The following is a 25,086-nucleotide window of genomic DNA, read 5'->3' as shown; positions in this document are numbered from 1 at the left end:
ATTGAACAGTTATGCCTTATTAAGGGTTAATTTGTGGAATCACCGGCTTTCAGATAGTGTTTGCAACCATCAAGTGTGTGTTTTAAAGACAATGAGTGTTGTCACACTGTTCCATGCAGTTCTGAGCTCCATTCTACCACCGTTATAAGCCAGAATATGCCAAAAAAACACTCAAGTAAAGGTAAATGACTTAATCATAACTTTAAGATATTAAGGTCAGTCAGTCTGAAAATTGCTCGTACCTTGAAGGTATCTTCAAATGCATTGATGAAAATTATCAAATGCTATGATAAAACTGGCTGTCATAAATACTGCCACAGGAAAGGAAGACCAATAATTACCTCAGCTGCAGAGGATAAGGTAATAATAATAATAATCTTTATTTTTATATAGCGCTAACATATTCCGCAGCGCTTTACAGACATTATCGGCACTGTCCCCATTGGGGCTCACAATCTAGATTCCCTATCAGTATGTCTTTGGATCAGAGTTCAGAGCCTCAAATTATCAACACCTCTGATAACAGCCCTCATAAATGATGCACAGACATCAAGTAGCAGGTACATCTCAACATAATCTGTCAAGATGAGACTGGGAGTCCTAGGTCTTTTTGATCAAATTGCTGCTTAGAAGCCACTACTGAGGACAGCAAACAAGAAGAAGAGGCATGTTTGGGACAAGCAACAATAAGACTGGATGTTAAAACAATAGAAATTTGTACTGTAATCTGTTAAGTGAAAATTTGGAATTGTTTATACCAGCCGCCATGTCTTAGTGAGACAGAAAAGATGAGTATATGGTTCCGACATGTGTGGTGCTCATCATGAATCACGAAGTGGAAGGTGCGATGATGGGTTGTTTTGTTGGTGACACTTTTGGTGATTTCTTCCATATTCAAGGCATACTTACCACAGCATTCTGCGGTGACATGCATTCCCATCTGATATGCACTTACTGGGACCATGATTTGTGTTTCAACAGGACAATGACCCAAACACACCTCCAGGCTATATAAGGGTTATGTGATCAAGGAGAAGGGTGGAGTGCTGCGTCAGATGACATGGGTTACATAATCTCCCGACCTCAGCCCAATTAAGATGGTTTGAGATGAGTTGGACCATAGACTAAATGCAAAGAAGTCAACCAGTGCTCAGCACCTCATCAATACTATTGGAAACCTGGTCTAGCTTTTGAGGATCTTTTGGTGTACTTCACTTTGTCAGGCATGTCCTATTTAAGTGATTTCTTGATTGAGAACAGGTGTGGCAGTAATCAAGCCTGAGTGTGCCTAGGGAAATTGATTCAGCTTCACAAATATGTGATAAACCACAGTTAATTTATGTTTTAACGTGGGGGGGGGGCAATCATTTTTTCACACAGGGCCCTGCAGGTTTGGATTTCTTTTTCCATTAATAATAAAGACATTAATTTAAAAACTGCATTTTGTGTTTACTTGTGTTATCTTTGTCTAATATTTAAATTTGTTTTGTGATCTGAAACCTTTAAGTGTGACAAACATGCAAAAGAATATGAAATCAGGAAAGGGGAAACACTTTATCACACCACTGTATATTTTGGTTTGTGTCACATGTTTCTTTTGTCTTGTTTCTATATGTGTTCTTTCATGGTTTTGCTGCCTTCAGTCTGAATCTACAATAAACACATTCCAATAAGAACAAGGAAAACTATTGCATGAATAGATTTGTCCAAACTTTTAACTGGTACTATACAAGGGTGTTGTGAAAGCCATCCTGTCCTCCACTGAAAGCATTTACAATGGGCACCAGAGCATCATAACTTCACCATGGAGCAATGGAAAAAGGTGGCCTTTGTGACGCTAGTCACTACTCACGGACAAGACTGAGTGAGGCTGGGTACCTAAGAGGTCCGGGGTCAGATACCAAGAGGGCTCTTAATAAACAAAGGGATAAGGCAAAGGCATAGTCCACTCACAGTTCGAGGTTAGAATCCTGGGTTGGTAGCAGATCAAAACAAAAGGGCAAGGCAATCGAATGGAGAAAGGCAAGGTCCTAGGTCGTGCAACAAAGATCAAACACAGGAACACAGAGAACCGAGCAAGCGCACATCATTTGAGCTAAGCTTTAACTGGCACTAATTGGAGGCAGAGAGCCAGCTAAATAGGCAGGTAAACACTCAAATAGCAGACACATGTATTAAGCCCCATCACGCACCGGCCCTGTTTGGATGGCTGAGCTGTCTCAATCACCATACTGACAGCTCAGCACGCCCCTGTCCTAGATTGGACAGCTGAATTATCACTCAATGCTTCTAGACACACCGATAGGCGGAATCATGACAGCCTTGTCTGAGGAATAATGTTTTCTTTTCCATCATGTGGATCGCAGGGTGCATGCGGAAGAGATGTCACCAGGAAACAGTAAAACAATGGAATACAGCACCCAGCAGAGAGAGTGTGACGCTCTGGGCAATGTTCTGTGAAACCTGGATCCAGGCATTTAAGTGGATGTTAAGGTCACTTATACCAACTACCTAAGCATTGTTGCATATGAAGTACTACTGGCAATTGTATGGTGTTAATTCTTTCATTAGGATAAAGTAGCCTGCTACACTGGAAAAAGTATTCGGAAATGGTTTGTGAACATGACCGAGAGTCTAAAATGTTCACTTGGCTTCAAATTCACGAGATCTCATTCTATTGAAACAACTGTGTGATGTACTGTCAAGACAAGCCCGATATGAGAGCCCTACCTCGCTATTTTCAGGACTTAGTGACATGCTGCTAATGTCTTTGTGTCAAATACCTTAGGACACCTTCAGAGGTCTTGTGGAATCTATACTTCATCTGGTCAGAGCAGTTTTGGCAGCACAAGGACCTACACAATATTAGGCAGGTGGTTTTAATATTACAGTTGTGCTGCTCAAACTTTTACATACCCCAGCAACATTTTTCCTTTCTTGGCCTCCTTGTTTCAGAGAATATGAATGATAACCAAAAAAGTTTTTCTCCACTCATGGTTATTGGATTGGTGAAGCCATTTATTGTCAAACTACTATGTTTTCTCTTTTTAAATCTTAATGACTACCAAAAACATCCAAATGACCCTGATCAAAAGTTGACATACCCTGGTAATTTTGACCTGATAACATGCACAGAATTTGACACAAATGGGTTTGCATGGCTGCTAAAGGTAAACATCCTCACCTGTGACCCGTTTGCTTGTAATCAGTGTGTGTGCATAAAAGCTGAGTAAGTTTCTGGGATCCAGACAGACTCTTGCATCTTTCATCCAGGCACTGACGTTTTTGGATTGTGAGTCATGTAGAAAGCCAAAGAATTGTCAACAGATCTACGGGAAAAGGTAGTTGAACTGTATAACACAAGAAAATGATACAAAAAAACATCCAAGGAATTGATAATGCAAGTCAGCAGCGTTCAAACTGTGATTAACCAATGGAAAATCAAGGGCTCTGTAAAAACCAAACCACAGTCAGGTAGACCAACAAAAATTTCGGCCACAACTGCCAGGAAAATTGTACGGGATGCAAAGAAAATCCTACAAATAACATCAGCTGAAATTCAGGACTCTCTGAAAATTAGCGATGTGGCTGTTTCAAGATTCACAATAAGGAGACACTTGAAGAAAAATGGGCTGCATGGTCGAGTCGCCAGAAGAAAGCCATTACTGTGCAAATTCCACAAAATATCTCACCTACAATATGCCAAACGGCACAGAGACAAACCTCAAAACTTCTGGAACAAGGTAATTTGGAGTGATGAGACCAAAATTTAACTTTTTGGCCACAACCATAAACGTTACAATTGGAGAGAGGTCAACAAAGCCTATGATGAAAAGAGCACCATTCCTACAGTAAAGCACAGAGGTGGATCACTGATGTTTTGGAGATGTGTGAACTACAAATGCACAGAAAACTTGGTAAACGTTGAAGGAAAGATGAATGCAGCACGTTATTAGCAAATACTGGAAGCAAATTTGCACTCATCAGCCCGGAAGCTGCACATGGGACGTACTTGGACGTTCCAACATGACAACGATCCAAAACACAAGGCCAAGTCGACCTGTCATTGGCTACAGCAGAACAAAGTGAAGGTTCTGAAGTGGCCATCTCAGTCTCCTGACCTCAATATCATTGAGCCACTCTGGGGAGATCTCAAGCACACAGTTCATGCTAGACAGCCCAGGAATTTACAGGAACTGGAGGCTTTTTGCCAAGAAGAATTGGCAGCTTTACTATCTGAGAAAATAAAGAACCTCATCCACAACTACCACAAAAGACTTCAAGCTGTCATTGATGTTAGAGGAGGCAATACACGGTATTAAGAACTCGGGTATGTGAACTTTTGATCAGGGTCATTTGGATGTTTTTGGTTGTCATTAAGATTTAAAAAGAGAAAAGACAGTAGTTTGACAATAATTGGCTTCACCCAACGAATAACCATGAGTGGAGGAAAACTTTTTTGGTTATCATTCATATTCTCTGAAACTAGGTCGTGAAAGGAAAAATTCTGCCGGGGTATGTAAACTTTTGAGCACAACTGTATAGCTGATTGTTGTATACCCTGATGGTGTAAATTTTAACTCAGAAAGGAATTAATTGAAAACTTTCTAGTATTGGCAGTATTTTGACAACAAGATTTCAATTGGTACTTGCTATCCGTTCCTCCACATCCTCAATAATTCCTTGTTAACGCCTCATTTCGAGAACTTTCTGAACATAATTGATGTTTTGAAACCTTTAAATAAACCCTCACTTACACATGGACCCATAAACTCATGTTAAATCTTTAAAAGCCCAATTACAATATACGGTACCTAGAATTCTTCCCTATGGGGAGAAAAGATGCACACAGTCAGACATTTGGGACTACATCATTGAAGTCGAATCAGGACCAATTTACCACAAGTGGCTCTAGCTGTTGTATAGTATTAATACTGTAATTCTGTATTCTCATTTCTTCTATGAAAATATATTGTGCATCATTTGTTTAGTTCTTTGAATGCAGACATGCAAATGGTTAATGTTTTTATTCTGGTTACCATGGTTATGTCCAAGGACATGTGTATACTGTATGTATTCATCAAAGTATAATTTATTTAAAAGTGCAGGCCAGATATACTATTCCAATACAGGTACGTTGTTAGATGCTGATTTCCCACCAAAAATGTCCACACATTTGTACATTTCATTGTGAAAGTATTTGACCCCCTTGAACTTTTCTACCTTTTGCCACATTTCTGGCTTCAAACGTAAAGATATAAAATTCTAATTTTTTAGGGAAGAATCAACAACAAGTGGGACACAATCGTGAAGTGGAACGAAATTTATTGGATATTTTAAACTTTTTTAACAAATTAAAAACTGAAAAGTGGGGCGTGCAATATTATTTGGCCCCCGTGAGTTAATACTTTGTATCGCCACCTTTTGCTGCGATTACAGCTTCAAGTCGCTTGGGGTACGTCTCTATCAGTTTTGCACATCGAGAGGCTGAAATTCTTGCCCATTCTTCCTTGCAAAACAGCTCGAGCTCATTGAGGTTGGATGGAGGGCGTTTGTGAACAGCAGTTTTCAGCTCTTTTCACAGATTCTCGATTGGATTCAGGTCTGGACTTTGACTTGGCCATACTAACAACTGGATACTTTTATTTTTGAACCATTTCAGTGTAGATTTTGCTTTATGTTTGGGATCATTGCCTTGTTGGAAGATAAATCTCCATCCCAGTCTCAGGTCTTTTGCAGACTTCAACAGGTTTTCTTCCAGAATGGTCCTGTATTTGGCTCCGTCCATCTTCCCATCAATTTTAACAATCTTCCCTGTCCCTGCTGAAGAAAAGCAGGCCCAAACCATGATGCTGCCACCACCATGTTTGACAGTGGGGATGGTGTTTTGAGGGTGATGAGCTGTTACTTTTACGCCAAACATATCGTTTTGCATTGTGGCCAAAAAGTTCGATTTTGGTTTCATCTGACCAGAGCACCTTATTCCACATGTTTGGCGTGTCTCCCAGGTGGCTTGTGGCAAACTTCAAACGAGACTTTTTATGGATATCTTTGAGAAATGGCTTTCATCTTGCCACTCTTCCATAAAGGCCAGATTTGTGCAGTGTTGTCCTATGGACAGACTTTCCCACCTCAGCTGTAGATCTCTGCAGTTCATCCAGAGTGATGATGGGCCTTTTGGCTGCATCTCTGATCAGTCTTCTTCTTGTTCGAGATGAAAGTTTAGAGGGTCGGCCGGGTCTTGGTAGATTTCAGTGGTCTGATACTCCTTACATTTCAATATGATCGCTTGCACAGTGCTCCTTGAGATGTTTAAAACTTGGGAAATCTTTTTGTATCCAAGTCCGGCTTTAAACTTCGCTACAACAGTATCTCGGACCTGCCTGGTGTGTTCCTTGGTCTTCATGATGCTCTCTGCACTTGAAACAGAACCCTGAGACTATCACAGAGCAGGTGCATTTATATGGAGACTTGATTACACACAAGTGGATTCTATTTATCATTACCAGTGATTTAGGACAACATTGGATCATTCAGAGATCCTCACTCAACTTCTGGAATGAGTTTGCTGCACTGAAAGTAAAGGGGCCGAATAATATTGCACTCCCCACTTTTCAGTTTTTAATTTGTTAAAAAAAGTTTAAAATATCCAATAAATGTCGTTCCACTTCACGATTGTGTCCCACTTGTTGATTCTTCCCCAAAAAATTAGAATTTTATATCTTTATGTTTGAAGTCAGAAATGTGGCAAAAGGTAGAAAAGTTCAAGGGGGCCAAATACTTTCACAATGCTGTGTGTGTGTATGTATGTATATATATATATATATATATATATATATATATATATATATATATATATATATATATATATATATATATATATATATATATATATATACAGTACAGACCAAAAGTTTGGACACACCTTCTCACAAAACTATAAATTAACACATGTGGAATTATATACTTAACAAAAAAGTGTGAAACAACTGAAAATATGTCATATTCTAGGTTCTTCAAAGTAGCCACCTTTTGCTTTGATGACTGCTTTGCACACTCTTGCCATTCTCTTGATGCGCTTCAAGTGGTAGTCACCGGAAATGGTCTTCCAACAATCTTGAAGGAGTTCCCAGAGATGCTTAGCACTTGTTGGCCCTTTTGCCTTCACTCTGCGGTCCAGCTCACCCTAAACCATCTCGATTAGCTTCAGGTCTGGTGACTGTGGAGGCCAGGTCATCTGGCGTAGCACCCCATCACTCTCCTTCTTGGTCAGATAGCCCTTACACAGCCTGGAGGTGTGTTTGGGGTCATTGTCCTGTTGAAAAATAAATGATGGTCCAACTAAACGCAAACTGGATGGACTAGCATGCCGCTGCAAGATGCTGTGGTAGCCATGCTGGTTCAGTATGCCTTCAATTTTGAATAAATCCCCAACAGTGTCACCAGCAAAGCACCATCACACCTACTCCTCCATGCTTCATGGTGGGAACCAGGCATGTAGAGTCCATCCGTTCACCTTTTCTACGTCGCACAAAGACACGGTGGTTGGAACCAAAGATCTCAAATTTGGACTCATTAGACCAGTGGAAATTGGTGCTTTGGTCTAATGTCCATTCCTTGTGTTCTTTAGCCCAAACAAGTCTCTTCTGCTTGTTGCCTGTCCTTAGCAGTGGTTTCCTAGCAGCTATTTTACCATGAAGGCCTGCTGCACAAAGTCTCCTCTTAACAGTTGTTGTAGAGATGTGTCTGCTGCTAGAACTCTGTGTGGCATTGACCTGGTCTCTAATCTGAGCTGCTGTTAACCTGCGATTTCTGAGGCTGGTGACTCGGATAAACTTATCCTCAGAAGCAGAGGTGACTCTTGGTCTTCCTTTCCTGGGGCGGTCCTCATGTGAGTCAGTTTCTTTGTAGCGCTTGATGTTTTTTGCAACTGCACTTGGGGACACTTTCAAAGTTTTCCCAATTTTTCAGACTGACTGACCTTCATTTCTTGAAAAACAAGTGGCCATCATTACTTTTTTACTTACCTGCTTTTTTCTTGCCATAATACAAATTCTAACAGTCTATTAAGTAGAACTATCAGCTGTGTATCCACCTGACTTCTGCACAACACAACTGATGGTCCCAACCCCATTTATAAGGCAAGAAATCCCACTTAATAAACCTGACAGGGCACACCTGTGAAGTGAAAATCATTTCCGATGACTACCACTTGAAGCTCATCAAGAGAATGCCAAGAGTGTGCAAAGCAGTCATCAAAGCAAAATGTGGCTACTTTGAAGAACCTAGAATATAAGACATATTTTCAGTTGTTTCACACTTTTTTGTTAAGTATATAATTCCACATGTGTTAATTCATAGTTTTGATGCCTTCAGTGTGAATGTACAATTTTCATAGTCAAGAAAATACAGAAAAATCTTTAAATGAGAAGGTGTGTCCAAACTTTTGGTCTGTACTGTATATATAGCAGCAGGATGAGGTAAAGTCCTGAATAGCAGATGTGTCACTGAGGTGGTTGGTCTTTATAATGTGTAGTCTGTATGAGTAACAGTAGATTATTGAGAAGATTTAATTTAACTGGATTTTGGGTCTGGGATTTTGGAGAGACCAAAAGAGCCTGGGTGGAAAGAAAATTTTGTTCCTATAATCCAGCCCGGTGCTTACAGGTCTAATCACATCAGATGGGTTAGCTCAATAGTGTGGTATTTGGGCCGGAGCTGCACAGTGATGTGTTTGGTGAACTCGTTTAAAAACTGCTTGGGCTCTAATACCGAAATTGGTGAAGCTGCTACATTTACTCTGTTTCATTGAGTCTGAAGAAAGGACTGCTTGTTATTCATTTGTACTGGAGAAAAACGGTTTTCTTTTTGGAGCTTTACAGTTTATGACGGACATTAAACTTTATGCTGTTTCGATATAAAAACCCTATACCTGTGCGTATCCAACGGCTCCCAAAAAGCTGGAACCGTACATTATAAATAAATATATATATTTATTGTGGGGATTCACTCTCTCAGGTAGGCATTAGATAGCATTCACACAGGCAATGCGGTTTGGTCTAAACAGGTGCAGTTTTATTGCTTTCATAAAACCTCAAGACTTTCCTTGTCCAACCATGCCCACATCACACTCACTGTCAATATACAATGTTCATAGAAAGCTGTTACTTAGTGGGCTAAGTGGGACGGGGTCAGCTTTCTGAGCACTGCTACATCTACAATAGAGACAACTATGATGATATCACAACTGCAGCATAAGTAAACTAAGTGATACATTGCTGGAATCAAGGTGTATTTCCCTACATTATGCTGTTTTCAGATGTGGTACCAAAAACCTGCTGTCATAGTCCCTTTACCCATCACCCCGACCGAATAGCAGTAGCTGGATGAAATCAGTATATGGAGTAGAAAACCACCGCTCTTGTGTCTCACTACGTAGTGGCTGCTCTTGGGTACTTCAGATCAACGTCAGATCAGACCCCCCACCAGCTGCTGTTGATGTCCTGCCCAAAGTACAAGTCATTAATATAGTAATAGTGAAAAAATCTTTTCAATTTATGATGTTTTAATCTTTCCATTAATCAGATTCTGGAAGGGAAAATCCTCAATATGAAATTGAGTTGTCGATATTGTATTTTAAGCGTTCATTATCTTAGTTGACATGTTCAGTGCATACTTTTTATTTTTAACCCTCCAGTAAAATAAATAAGACATTTTGTCCATATCTATTTGTCCAGTCAGGAGCCATAGTATATCTGGGTATTAATGAGGGTATTACAGCATGTGTATGATAAATCACGCCGCGAAGCTGCATTATGGTGTTGGCTTGTTGGCGCTACATAGGCAGTTTAAACAATAAATAATGCTCAGCAAGCATTAGAGTAATTTGATGTGGTTGCCAAAGGACATGTGTCTTGTATTAAAGTCATGAGTAGTGTCATAAAACATTTCCTGATTAAATTCACAATATTTTAGTATTTCATAGACAATGCGGCAGTTCAATAGCTTTTGTCCTTTAACTCTCCTGCAGCTCATAGTGGCTGCAGTACATAAAACGGATTCACACAAAGAGACCTATTCATATCGCAGGTGACAATACATAGCAAAACCAGTTTTAATAATGATGGTAACGTCCGTTTATTTCACAGGAATTCTGTTCTTAAATACTAAAAATAGTATCTGTCTAGAGTTTCTTGTTTGATGTCTGCTTCCTGTAGGTGTGTAAAGTATGCAAGATAAATATTTTAATGATACGTCAATTGACAAAGCTCAATAGGATAGTGTTGGAAGTGCTAGACATTGCATAGTTGTCTCTGTAGTGATGAAAGCTTTGTGGATTTATTGCATGTAATTGTACTTTTTTTTCTTTGTTAACAACTGAGATTTGTTTGGAAATAAATGGGGTTTCACATCCCCTTCTAGCAACAGTCACAAAGTGCATTTTGAGAAGTGGCATGATTTCAGTAACACCTTGCCATGTATACCAGGTCAGCATCTACTGTGTTACGTTGGCAGGATTATTATTTTTTTTTTTAATACAGGGATGTGTTTTGGCAGACCCAACAACGTCCGTGCACAACCATAAAGAAATTAGCGATTTCGGCATTGAAGAGAGTCTTTAAAAATGACTCTCTCCTATGCCAAAATCACAAATTTCTTTACGGTTGTACAAGATGCGTTATACAATTTGTCAGTTTGCTTTTGTATACTATATTAGAGCTGTCATTTGGCTGTGAAAAAAAAAAAATCTATAGCAGCCGAGTCCTGTAATCCAGCATTTTTCGATTTTGGCCCCAGTTGCATTGTGATCTCATTATGTCACATGCCACAAAGTGACCATATTGACATTCATTAAAGAGGATCTGTCACCAGGTCAAAACTAACCAGTTTTTGCTATTGTTTTATTCACGTTGCTCCTCTTATGATTACATTTTTTTTCTTGTTTGTTTTGTTCTTTAATTTGCTCTGCAGTTCCAGAGATATGTGCCTTTTTATGTAGTGCTAATTGTAATGGTCGTTAACAAGGGGCCGTATCTTACAGGGTTCCTCGTGGGTGGGTTTTTAAGCTGCTCAATATTATTACCCTGTGAACAATACTCCCTTGGTAAAGATCATAAATAATAGCACTAAATAAAGAGACTCATCTGAAACCATATAATAGATTAAAAAAAAAACACTGAAAACTCAGGCATACGGCAGAATTAAGGTAAGGCCCAAACCGCCACTGTTGACCTGGTGACAGGTCCTCTATAAATGCAATGTTGCAATGCAAAACTGTGATCTTTGTGTTGTTCAAGTAAAGTTGCATTATATCACTAACATAAAACATCACTTATCATGCGCTTAAAGAACATCACTTGTTATACTATTAAACTTTGAAGCTAAGTTCAGTTGTCCTTGTGTCCAACCATGTGTTTCACGTCCTAGCCAGAATGACTAAAAAAGCTTTGCACTTTGTGGATACCCATTCCCGAACGGAAAAAGTTGCATTCATATTTCTCAGTCTGACAGAAATATTGCCACTAAACAAAAAGCTCATACCATAGAAACTTTTGGCTTCCGTTGTGTCATTAGTTTAACGCTGGAATTTTTATAATGTGCCAAAAGAAAAGAAAAACAAAAAACTGAGGAGCAGAGATGTCGTATGTGCAAATGTCCTAAGATCACTGAAGACTGTAGACCTTAAGTATGCTAGTTCTAATGATCCACCTGCCCATGTTGCTTGGAACTATGTGCAGTACTGTTATTTTTTATTTAGATGTAACACAAACACACATGGCACCACACAGCGGCCTCAGGAACTTGGCAATTGGTAGATAGACAACCACAAAAATGTACCTCGGAGTGTCCATGCTGTAGACACTGTGCTTACTTATATTCTGGAAACCTTTTCTTGTGGTTGAAAAAGCATGAATATTATTAATAGGTAAAATTCCCTGCATTACCTGTAGCCCTTACACAATGCCTTGGTGGGAATCTTCTACATATGTAACTGTTGAGAGTGGAAGTTCTGTAAGCATCTATTATGCGTTCTAGATCTTAATAAAGGACCTTTAAAGACTGCCAAAGAGAACTAATGTTGTTGTTGTATAAAACTTAAGGGGTTGTCCACTACTAGGACATGCCCTTCCCACTCTGAATTGTTTCCCCTGTCACAGGAGCCCTGCGCCCAATCATACCTGGCATCACTGTCCCTTCCTTCGGACATAAGCAATCAACAGGAAGTGAGAGCTGCGGCTGGCCACTCACCTCCTCTTGATTACTTATACATCCGAAGGTGGTGACAGTGACGCCAGCGCTGATTGGACACAGGGCTCCTGTGACATAACAACCGCACGTGAGCCCTGGAATGCGAGTGCTGACACCGCAGGAACAGCGTCGGCACGTGAAGTGAGTATAAGTGTTTTTATTTTAACGTGGGCAGACATTCAGAGTGAGAAGGGGGAGGGGGGGTAAGTATTTGATACACTGCCAATTTTGCAAGTTTTCCCACCTACAAAGAATGGAGAGGTCTGTAATTTTTAGCGTAGGTACACTTCAACTGTGAGAGACAGAATCTAAAAATAAAAACCAGAAAATCACATTGTATGATTTTTAAATAATTAAATTGTATTTTATTGCATGAAATAAGTATTTGATACAATAGAAAAACAGAACTTAATATTTAGTACAGAAACCTTTGTTTGCAATTACAGATGTCAGACATTTCCTGTAGTTTGCACACACTGCAGCAGAGATTTTGGCTCACTCCTCCATACAGATCTTCTCCAGATCTTTCAAGTTTCGGGGCTGTCGCTGGGCAAAATTGAGTCTCAGCTCCCTCCAGATATTTTCTATTGGGTTCAGGTCTGGAGACTGACTAGGCCACTCCAGGACCTTGAAATGCTTCTTAAGGAGCCACTCCTTAGTTGCCCTGGCTGTGTGCTTCGGGTCATTGTCATGCTGGAAGACCCAGTCATGACCCATCTTCAATGCTCTTACTGAAGGAAGGAGGTTGTTGGCTAAAATCTTGAGATACATGAACCCATCCATCCTCCCTTCGGTGCATTCATCCTGTCCTCTTTGCAGAAAAGAACCCCCAAAGTATGATGTTTCCCCCACCATGCTTCACGGTTGGGACAGTGTTCTTGGGGTTGCACTCATCCTTCTTCCTCCTCCAAACATGGCGAGTGGAGTTGATACCAAAAAGTTCTATTTTGGTCTCATCTAACCACAGGACCTTCTCCCATGCCTCCTCTAGATCATCCAGATGGTTATTGGTGAACTTTAAATGGGCCTGGACATGTGCTGGCATGAGTAGTGGGACCTTGTGTGCCCTGCAGGATTTGAATCCATGCTGGCATAGTGTGTTACTAACAGTAATTTTGAGACTGTGGTCCCAGCTCTCTTCTCTTCAGTTCATTGACCAAGTCCTCCCGTGTAGTTCTTTGCAGATTCCTGACCTTCCTCAGAATCATCCTTAACCCACAAGGCGAGATCTTGCAGCCGAAGACCAAGGAAGATTGACAGTCATCTTGTGTTTCTTCCATTTTCCAAAAATTGTGCCAACAGTTGTTGCCTTCTTATCAAACTGCTTGCCTATTGTCCGGTAGCCCATCCCAGCCTTGTGCTGGTCTACAGTTTTGTCCCTGGTGTCCTTAGACAGCTTTTTCGTCTTGGCCATGATGGAGAGGTTGGAGTGTGATTGATTGAGTGTGTGGCAGGTGTCTTTTATACAGGTAAGGAGTTCAAAAGGGTACAATTAATACAGGTAATGAGTGTAGAGAAGGAGGGCTTCTTAAAGAAAAACTAACAGGTCTGTGAGAGCCAGAATTCTTGCTGGTTGGTAGGTGATCAAATACTTATTTCATGCAATAAAATGCAATTTAATTATTTAAAAATCATGCAATGTGATTTTTTTTTTAATATAGATTCTGTCTCTCACAGTTCAAGTGTATCTAGGATAAAAATTACAGATCTCTCCATTCTTTGTAGGTGGGAAAGCTTGCTAAACTGGCAGTGTATACTTATTTTCCCTATATATATAATATTTAAAAGAAAATGGAGGCAGCACACCATTTTCAAAAAATTGAAAAAAATACTTTTTAATGGCCCATATTGGCGACGTTTCGGCTTTAGGTGTGAGCCTTTCTCAAGCTTGTTCATATGGGCCATTAAAGTATTTTTTTTCACTTTTTTGAAATGGTGTGCTGCATCCATTTTCCTTTATTATACTATATAAGGTTTGGTGCTTGCTTGGGGGAAGCTTGGCACCCGAACTATATTGCTGGTACTGTTTCTATTTTTTTCTATTATATATTATATGTATGTGTAATACAACAATAAAACATTGTTTTTCAACTTCCTTGTTGCAATTTCAAAGAAGAAACAGAATAAACAGCATGTGCAGCAATTAAGGCACCCCTAATTAAATCTTGGTTGCACACCGTTTGGCATTGCTGACAGCCTCCAAACGTTTCTTGTAGCCATCTATAAGCTTCTTGTACTTCTCAGCTGGAATTTTCTTCCCCTCTTCCTTTGCAGTTTGTTCAAGCTCTTGAATGTTTGCAGGGTTCTTTGTCCCAATGGCAGATTTCAGCTTACACTAAAGATTTTCAATGGGATTGAGGTCACGACTAGTGTTGAGCGATACCTTCCGATATCAGGAAATATCGTATCAGATTGGATCGGACCGATACCCAAAAAGTATCGGATATCGCCGATTCCGATACCTGAAACCAATGCAAGTCAATGGGACACAAATATCGGAATGAAAATAAACCCTTTCTTTCCTTGTAGGTTAATTCTACATGAAGTAAAACAACTAAGAATAATGTAGAATGTATTGCGCGAAAAGCCGGCAATTCAGCAGCGGCATACACCGGTACCCGACAATTTACAACAGAAAGAATAGAGCTTCACACATAGATTAGATAGATAGAAACATGTCAGTCACATATACATGAAGTACAGTGACAGTGTTGGTTACTGTACTTGTCATTTAGTGTAAAGGATTTATTTAAAAAAATAATAGTGTTTTCATGCACTGTCTCTTTAAAAAAGCCGGCCGGCAATTCAGCAGCGGTACCTAACAATTTACAACAGAAAGAATAGAGCATCACACACAGATTAGAAAGATAGAAACATGTCAGTCACATATATATGAAGTACAGTGACAGTGTTGATTACTGTACTTGTCATTTAGTGTTAAAATAAAGGATTTATTTAAGAAAAAAAATTGACGTAGGGTTCCCCTTAATTTTAGGCTCTAGCGGAGGTTAAGCAGACAGCTGGGGCAGATGTTTGAAGCCTGGGAAGGGGGTAATACCCACGGAGCTTCCCAGGCTACTAATATCAGCCCCCAGCGGAATACCTAGCCTTTACTAGCTATTAAAATGGGGGACCCCCCAAAAAAAATGACGTGGGGTCCCCCCTAATTTAATAGCTAGCAAAGGCTAGGCAGACAGCTGGGGGCTGATATTAATAGCCCAGGAAGGGAGCCATGAATATTGGCCCCCTCCCAGGCTAGAAACACCAGCCGTCAGCCGCCCCAGAAATGGCGCATCCATAGGATGCGCCAATTCTGGCACTTTGCCTCGCTCTTCCCACTGCCCACTGCGGTGGCAGTGGGGTAATAGTGTTGGGGTTGATGTCAGCTTATAATGCCAGCTGACATCAAGCCCAGGTTAGTAATGGAGAGGCGTCTATAAGACACCCCCATTACTAACCCCATAGTCAAAGTTAAAAAAAAACACAAACACCCAGAATAAAGTCCTTTAATTGAAGTAAACACACAATTCTTTATTGTTCTAAATTAAACCATACTCACCATCACACCCATTCCAGCTGAAGCCAACGATCTCCTGCAATAAAAGAAAAATAATAAAGCAACCTCATCCTTACCTTTCCATGGTTCCCAGGACAGCTTCAGCTCTGCTACATCGAGATGACAGGCTGGACCGCAGCAGAACGCTGCCATCCAGCCTGTCATCCTGCGGACACTGAGAAGCGCAGGCATGCTTGCGCTCCTCAGTGTCTCGCTGTGACGGCATAAAGATGAGCCGAGGTCATGTCCAATGAACTCGGCTCACCTCATGCACGTCACTGACAGCGTGGGAGAATTCTCCTGCACTCAGCGCTTCAGCGTGAGAATTCTCCCACGCTGTCAGTGACGTGCATGAGGTGAGTTCATGTCCAATGAACTCAGCTGACCTCATGCACGTCACTGACAGCGTGGGAGAATTCTCACGCTGAAGCGCTGAGTGCAGGAGAATTCTCCCACGCTGTCAGTGACGTGCATGAGGTGAGCCGAGTTCATTGGATATGACCTCGGCTCATCTTTATGCCGTCACAGCGAGACACTGAGGAGCGCAAGCATGCCTACGCTTCTCAGTGTCTGCGGGATGACAGGCTGGATGGCAGCGTTCTGCTGCGGTCCAGCCTGTCATCTCGATGTAGCAGAGCTGAAGCTGTCGTGGGAACCATGGAAAGGTAAGGATGATGTTGGTTTATTATTTTTCTTTTATTGCAGGAGATCGTTGGCTTCAGCTGGAATGGGCGTGACGGTAAGTATGGTTTAATTTAGAACAATAAAGAATTGTGTGTTTATTTCAATTAAAGGACTTTTTTCTGGGTGTTTGTGTTTTTTTTAAATACTTTACTAGAAATTCATGGTGGTCATGTCTAATATTTGCGTGACCCCATGAATTTCGGGCTTAGGGCCAGCTGATAATACCAAGCTGGCCCTAACCCCTTTATTACCCAGTGAGCCACCGCACCAGGGCCCTGGATGAGTTGGGTACAGCGCCAGAAGATGGCGCTTCTATGAACGCGCCATTTTCCGGGGTGGCTGCGGACTGCAATTTGCAGCGCGGGTGGCCCAGAAAGCTTGGGCCTCCCAGCGCTGCGAATTCCAGCCCCCAGCTGCCTAGTTGTACCTGGCTGGACACAAAAACAGGGCGAAGCCCCACATCAATTTTTTTAATTATTTCATGAAATAATAAAAAAAAAAAGGGCTTCCCTATATTGTTGTGTCCGGCCAGGTACAAATAGGCAGCTGGTGGTTGGAGGCAGCCCGTTCCTGCCTGCTGTACCTGGCTGGACACAAATATAGTGCGAAGCCCCACGTCTATTTTTTTTTTAATTATTTCATGAAATAATAAAGAAAAAAAGGGCTTCCCTATATTGTTGTGTCCGGCCAGGTACAAATAGGCAGCTGGGAGTTGGGGGCAGCCCGTTCCTGCCTGCTGTACCTGGCTGGCATACAAAAATATGGCAAAGCCCACGTCAAAATTTTTGGGAAAAATTAATTAAAAAATAAATAATAATTTAGGGACTGCATCTTTATTAACCCCTCAAGTGTCATTTAGTGTTAAAATAAAGGATTTATTAAAAATAAAATTGGCGTAGGGTTCCCCGTAATTTTAGGCTCTAGCGGAGGTTAAGCAGACAGCTGGGGCAGATGTTTGAAGCCTGGGAAGGGGGTAATACCCATGGAGCTTCCCAGGCTACTAATATCAGCCCCCAGCAGAATACCTAGCCTTTACTAGCTATTAAAATGGGGGACCCCCCCAAAAAAATGACGTGGGGTCCCCCCTAATTTTATAGCTAGCAAAGGCTAGGCAGACAGCTGGGGGCTGATATTAATAGCCCAGGAATGGTGCCATGAATATTCGCCCCCTCCCAGGCTAGAAACACCATCCGTCAACCGCCCCAGAAATGGCGCATCCATAGGATGCGCCAATTCTGGCACTTAGCCTCGCTCTTCCACGCTGCCCTGGTGCGGTGGCAGGGGGTAATAGTGGTGGGGTTCATGTCAGTGCCAGCTGCCATGAAGCCCAGGTTAGTAATGATGGGCGTCTATAAGACACCCCCATTACTAACCTACAAAGTGTTAAAAATAAAAAACACACACTACACCCAGAAAAAAATAATTTATTTGAAATAAAACACACCATTTTATTTAATTCTTAGTTTACTAAAAAAAAAATATTTACCTGTCCACGTTCCTGCGCTGATCTCCCATGCACAGCTGTCACATCTGGAGATGGTGACAGCTGTGCATGGCTGCTGTAAGCTCACACTGCCGGGGACTCGTCCGCTCCCGGCAGCGGGAGCCACTGACTGAGGTCACCGGAGTGCATTCAGTCAGCGCAGCTCCGGAGACCTCCTTTACGGCACTGCTGTACCGTGGGAATTTCTCGCGGTACAGCTTGACCGTAAAGCAGCTAACCGGAGCAGCGCTGCCTGAACTCCGGCGAACCCGCTTATGCAATGACGGGGCTGCTTTACGGCCCTATCATTCTAGCGGCGGCAGCGGTTCAGAGCGGTCACATTCCATGTGGCCGCTCTAAACTGGAGATCTTCGTGGGACACTCGTGGACTACTACGGAGGGGTAAGGATAAGGTTGTGGTTTATTATTTTATATTTTATTACAGGAGATCGGTGGCTTCGGGGAATTAGGTGTCTAGGTGAGTATAGGTGTATTTTTTTATTTTTTACTTTATTTTAGGTGGCGATCGGCGGGGACAGGTAATGTATAAACTAATTTATTGTAGGTAACCACTGGCCACCAATGACATGTATTTAACATTTATTGGGGACCATGGGGCAGTTTAAATAGCTGGATCAGGCTGATGGGAACTACTGCTCCCATCGAGCTGATCCTGCTGGCACGAGTGGACGGGGGACAGACATAGGCCGATGGGAGTAGTAGTGTCACATCGGCCTATGTTTGCCTGCACGCAGACACCGGCAGACATCGCACAGACACCGCGCACACCCGCAGACATCGCTCAGACACCGCGCACACCCGCACACATCGCACAGACACCCACACACACACTAATCATGACGGGTCTGGGAGGTGAGGCTGACCTGTGCAGCCGTGGGAAAGTTCATGTGAGTTCATGCAATGCAGTCAAGCATGAACTCACATGAACCCTCCGAGGGCACCACGGCTACTTCAAATGAACAGCTGATCGGCATCACCTGATACCTCAGCTGTTCATTTGAAATAACCGGCGGGAAAGCGCAGCACAGAACGGGAAAGCCGGCGGTGAAGTCTTTTCACTGCCAGCTTCCCCGCCCGGGTCCTTCGCTCCCCGCTCCTTGGTGCTGCGCTCCCCGCCCGGTCCTAACTTACGATCGGGATGGGAGGTGGCTAGGGGAGCGGAGGATCGGGGTGGGAGGCTGCGGGGAAGCAGTATGGGGCTGTGTGATTGTTTAAAAGCCGGCGGCTTTTTACCGCCCGCCGGCTTTTAAACAATCAGGAGAATTCTCTCACGCTGGGATGGCATTCTGATGACAGGCTGGATCGCAGCTGAGCGCTGCCATCCAGCTTGTCATCCTTCAGAGACACTGCAGAGCGCAGGCATTATGGGAACTTCCGATTCCGGTATTCGATATTGTAAAAGTATCGGAATTAAGTATCGGAATTCCGATACCGCGAATATCGGCCGATACCCGATATTTCAGTATCGGAATGCTCAACACTAGTCACGACTCAATTCTGGCCAATTTAAAACAGTCCATTTTTTCTTTCTCAACCATTCCTGTGTACTTTTGGATGTGTGTTTTGGGCCATTATCTTGCTGGAGGACCCATGATCTTCGACTTTAAACCAAGTTTTCTTAAAATCTCTTATATCTCTTGATAATTCCCTGATTTCATGATTCCGGTCATACTGTTCTGTGATGCTTAAACTTCATGGGTGCCCATAACGATGAACAGGACTGTACATATAATATATATAGATATATATAATATGAAGGCCATGCAAGTTGATCACAGTAGCATGAGTAACACGCAGCCTGGAATTGTCCTGGTGAAAAACGGCTCCTGGGATGCCTTTCAAATATTATATATATATGTAATATAATATTTGAAAGGCATCCCAGGAGCCGTTTTTCACCAGGACAATGCCAGGCTGCGCGGTACTCATGCTACTGTGATCAACTTGCATAGCCTTCATGTGCCACCACAGCCTGCAACGTTCTAGACTTGTCTCATTTCGAACACATCTGAGGCGTCATTGTTCTGCAATTGCAAAGGGAGCTGCCAGCAGATAATTTGTGTGCCCAAGTGCATTCAGCGTGGCAGAGCATTCCTGAAACATCCATTAATAACCTCATTGATAACATGCCAAGGTGTGTAAGTACATGTTTCTGTGTGTGGCGCTCATACTCGATACTGAATAAATCGAGATGTTTTCAAGATTTAGTTTCCATTTTGTCATCATTTACATATCATTAATATGTCTATGGATCCATAAATATACATATATATACATTCAGAAGTTGCACCAAGATGAAGCATCTGTTGCACAGGAGATGAACTCGTTTTTATGCTCTTGTTTGAAGATTGGTGTGGAAAATTAGTACAGACTTTCATGTTCGGGGCATGCATTCAGGTAATCATAAAGAGCCTATAAATTAGCAAGAGGCTGCATCTAGGTCTCCCAAAGGCAAGTTCTTATCAGATACCTTCATAAGTTATTAATGAGGCTTCAATCTCCCTTCTACCTTTACCATGTTTAATTAGGTTTCTTGGTCCCTAAGGCCTTTCATTTTCAACCGGAACTCTCCAACCTTCACATGTTCCCATAATTATAAAACGAGGCTGATGCTTTACTTTTAATTAAAAACATCATTTAGCTTCTGCCTTTTTCTTCCAAGGTTTCGCTGCTGTGCAGTTCATAAGGGTTTAACCGTCAAAATTTTAAATGCAGAAAACAGTAGGCGTTTGCCCCAATTGCATGCATCATCATATGTTTTTCCCGAGGAAGATGGAAATGATTTTGAGAATTTAAAAGCATAATCTAATCAAGATACAGCTACTAGAGTGACTTTGGATTACATGTGCAAGCTTTCTCTTTCCATTTGCGTAGTGAATGTTAAATGCAGAAAATCTAGGGGTGAATTCACTTAGTTTTCATTGCCAGTAGAGGACAAGTTAAGACGCCTTCAAACGTCCATTTCTTTGTCGAATGTGAAAAAAATGGAACAATTTCCATGAGTGTGCTTGATCAGATTTTCATCATTGTTGCCTCAATGTGTCCATTTTTACCATCAGTGATGTTCTCATGAGTCAACAAAAAAATTACAAAGCGTCTCCTACCCATTATCCCATTGCGATGTTAAAAGCAGACAATGTCCCTGATTTTCACAGCCCCTTAGACATGTATGGGTTAAATTGATTTCTTGACCCAGATCAAAATGGACATGTCTCAATGATTTTTTTTTTGTAAAAAACCTGGACATGTGAACAGCCCCTTAACCTCCTCACGGCATTTGATGTATCTATACATCATAGTCTGATAGTGGTTCCTGATCGATGACGTATAGATACGTCATGGCGATCGTGTGGGAATCGGTGATCGCCGCCAGAAGCTCTGATAAAGTAATAGCTGAGCCCTGGAGCTCTGGAGTCACAGCCAGGAGTGGTACCCGCACTGCTCCCGTCTATTTAACCCCCTACATGCGCAATCGATATCGATAGCACCATTTAGGAGGCTAGGAGACGGAGGGGTCTCTGACGCTTGAGAAAGGTGGAGGTCCCCCGAAATATCGCCGGAGGTGTGTTTCTCCTGCTCAATCTATGGAAGTGCATGTCTGCACAGGAATCACCTACAGCCCGGATTTATCTGAAAGTCGGAAGCTTGCTCAAGCCTGTACTGCAGTCTGGATGATTTGTTCACAGTAGTGAATATACTGTAAAGTTATTTATATTACTTGTGTTTATATATACTAGATGAAATATTTTTTGAAAAATGGAAAAACAACTTGTTGAGCCTTTTTCTATTTTGTATGGACTATAGCCAGTTGGTGGGAGCAACTGCTGTGTGACTATTATAGGTGTGGGATTTTAGTATTAAATAAGCCACTTTTTCCATTTTTGGATGACATCTGGGTCTGCCAGCTATGGCAGGCCTGTTAGACCATGCCAGGCTGAGCCGCCATCATGGCATTAATGCCATTACTGGCATATGGGGCCCTGTGAGCATAAGGGCCCGGACAGTGCCCCTCCTCTGCTCACCGGGATCTAGCGAACTGAACTTGCGTCCTCGGATGCAGGCTCACTTTAAATCTGTTACCTTGCTGGAAGCTCCCTCACGGCAATAGTTAACAGCTGCTAGCCAATCACAGGCCGGCAGCTGACGTCAGCACGCACGTCGCTGGCGTATGACGTCACTGCCGGCCTGTAACTGGCTGGAGCCGCGCCTCCGATGACGAAGGAGTTTCGACACTGGAGTGGCTTCAAGGAAAGGAGAACTTTTTTTGTATATATTTTTTTTTTTTTACTTTTTTGTGAAGTGGAGACATGGGGGCAGAATGATGATGAAGAGGAGGAGGCATGGGCAGAATGGTGATGAAGAGGAGACTTGGCTGCAGAATGATGATGAAGAGGAGACATGGGGGCAGAATGATGATGAAGAGGAGACATGGGGGCAGAATGATGATGAAAAGGAGACATGGGGCAGAATGATGATGAGGAGACATGGGGGCAGAATGATGATGAAGAGGAGTAGACATGGGGGCAGAATGGTGATGATTTAGGAGGAGACATGGGGACAGAATGATGAGGAGGAGACATTGGGGGCAGAATGGTGATGAGGAGACATTGGGGGCAGAATTGTGATGAGGAGGAGGAGATGTTGGGGGCAGAATGATGAGGAGGAGGTGACATGGGGGCAGAATGATGATGGAGAGGAGACATGGGGGTACAATGGAGCGGAGACTTGGGCAGAATGGCAATGAAACACAGGGGCAGAATGGAGAGGAGACACGGGAGCAGAATGGAGAGACATGGCGGCAGGATAAAGACATATGGGACCATGAATGAGATGTGGGATCCAGAATGGAGTACATATGGGAGCAGGTTGTGGGACAGTACTAACGTAGGGGCTATTTAAGGGATACTATTACTGCTGTGATGTATTTTATTTTTGAGGATGCGGTTTTCAGTGTGGGGGGTCCTGTTACTGTGCAGGGCGACAATATGATGCTTTTTCTTCATCTGGTGTAGTATAGAAGTTGGGGAAAAATTGGGTAATGTGCTCTGGAAATTGCTCTAGATAACTATGTGTTATATTCTGCAGAGACGAGTCCTGGCTGGAAGAAGTGATGGTGGTCTGTGCTGGATGAACAAGAAAAGCGAAGATGAAAGACTTCAACTAGAGACGTCACTGGTGAGTTGGGGTGTTACCTGTGCACTGACACTAAACACTACAAACTATACACAGGGCTCCTGTGTATAATGTCACTGGTGATCCCTGTATTACCTGCACACTGACAGTATATACAGAGCTCCTGTGTATAATGTCACTGGTGATCACTGTATTACCTATACATTTTATACAGAGCTTCTGTGTATAATGTCACTGGTGATCACTGTATTAACTGTACACTGACACTATATACAGAGCTCCTGTGTATAATGTCACTGGTGATCCCTGTATTACCTGTACACTGACAGTATATACAGAGCTCCTGTGTATAATGTCATTGGTGATCACTGTATTACCTATACATTTTATACAGAGCTTCTGTGTATAATGTCACTGGTGATCACTGTATTAACTGTACACTGACACTATATACAGAGCTCCTGTGTATAATGTCACTGGTGATCCCTGTATTACCTGTGCACTGACACTATATACAGAGCTCCTGTGTATAATGTCACTGGTGATCACTGTATTACCTGTACACTTACACTATACACTGTATACTATGTACAGAGCTCCTGTGTATAATGTCACTTAATGGTAATATTAGTATTGTGTTTTTTTTATTAATGATTAGTATTGTAGTATTCAATCACTATGTGATGGTAATATGAGGTCCGGCCATGGTGTGGTGGTATTTGTTCCTTGTATGTGGTATTATTCGGTCACTAAGTTCTGGTAATATGTGGTCTAGTTATGATGTGACGGTATTTGTTCCTTGTATGTGGTATTATTCGGTCATTTTGTGATGGTAACATGTGGTCTAGTCATGGTGTGGCGGTATCTGTTCCTTGTATGTGGTATTATTCGGTTATTATGTGATGGTAATATGTGGACTGGTCATGGTGTGGGCGGTATTTGTTCCTTGTATGTGGTATTATTCGGTCACTATATGGTGGTAATATGTGGCCTGGTCATGATGTGGCGGTATTTGTTCCTTGTATGGGGTATTATTGGTAATTTTTAAAAAAATGTATGTGACACGTTCCCTTAAAGAAAAATAAAGAAAAATATATCAATAAAGAGTATTGGGTATTATAAAAAATGTTTAATAAGTTAGAGTAGAGTAGGGCCCGGCCAGAAGAGTCTATCTTGTCGTGATGATTTTTAAAAAATCTTTTGGCCACAACAAAAGCTGCTGGCTATGTATGTGATATGGTGTTCAATGGGAACTGTTACTGTGATTGGTGAGGACGTAGTGCAGAAGTGGAGCTTTTCCAAGAGTGGGCATTGTGACTGTAGAAGGTTTGAGGGGTGAAGGCTTAGCTGGATGGAGTCTCAACAGGGCCTAAAAATGTTGCCAGTATGGGGCCCTGAAATTCCTGGTGGCTGCCCTGATGCCAGGAGCTTGGTCTAAGAGGCTTCTGTCAGTGCATCACTGACAGGTATAATGCATTGCAATGCATTCTACCAGCGATCAGAGTAATGAAAGTTAAAGTCCCATAAAGGGACTAAATAAAAATGTTTAAAAAAAAATTGTACAAAACAAAACCCCCACAAAGCAAAGAACCAAAAAAAGAAAAAATATAATACCAATAATTACACACTTTTATGTAAAAAAAATGAATAAAAATGGTACACCTATTTGAAACAACGGATACTGGAAGCCTGTGCTAGCATTTCTTCTGCGGTGTTGCTATCAATGTGTCAAGAGTGGGAGAAGAGGGTTGCATTGACAATCCAACACAATGGGCAGCACTTTGAACACATTTTATAAGTGATCATAAACTTATAAAAAAACTCATGAAAGAATAAAGTTACGTTAAAACCAAACACACCATTATTTTTCTTATGAAAGTCTCAATAAGTTTGATCTGTCACATGACCCTCTTCCCATTGAAAATAATAAAGTTGGATCCAAAATGGCCACCATGGTCAC

At 41.9% G+C, this 25,086-nt stretch overlaps 1 protein-coding gene across 7 annotated transcripts in view; it reads left to right on the top strand.

Moving 5' to 3' along the window:
• The window catches only part of COMMD10 (COMM domain containing 10), a 470,400-nt gene that overhangs the window by 206,091 nt on the left and 239,223 nt on the right, over positions 1-25,086 (top strand). For 3 of the 7 annotated variants that reach the window (XR_012320001.1, XM_073676982.1, XM_073676987.1), the window contains one exon: positions 23,079-23,168. The exons of 3 other annotated variants lie outside the window; for them this stretch is intronic. Coding sequence is in view for 3 of the 4 variants with exons in the window: in XM_073676982.1 (XP_073533083.1) it covers positions 23,079-23,168 (90 nt within the window). In the remaining variant the exon portion in view is untranslated. Of the gene's footprint in view, positions 1-981; positions 1,327-23,078; positions 23,169-25,086 lie in introns of those variants that run through there. One more of the 7 variants, XM_073677006.1, reaches the window with a different exon arrangement.

The sequence above is a fragment of the Phyllobates terribilis genome, unplaced genomic scaffold (assembly GCF_046119375.1).
Source record: "Phyllobates terribilis strain yellow unplaced genomic scaffold, ASM4611937v1 Scaffold_1__5_contigs__length_1240528914, whole genome shotgun sequence".
Classification (NCBI taxonomy): domain Eukaryota; kingdom Metazoa; phylum Chordata; class Amphibia; order Anura; family Dendrobatidae; genus Phyllobates; species Phyllobates terribilis.
The sequence above is the reverse complement of the archived record's forward strand: the minus strand, read 5'-3'. Positions and strand labels throughout refer to the sequence as shown.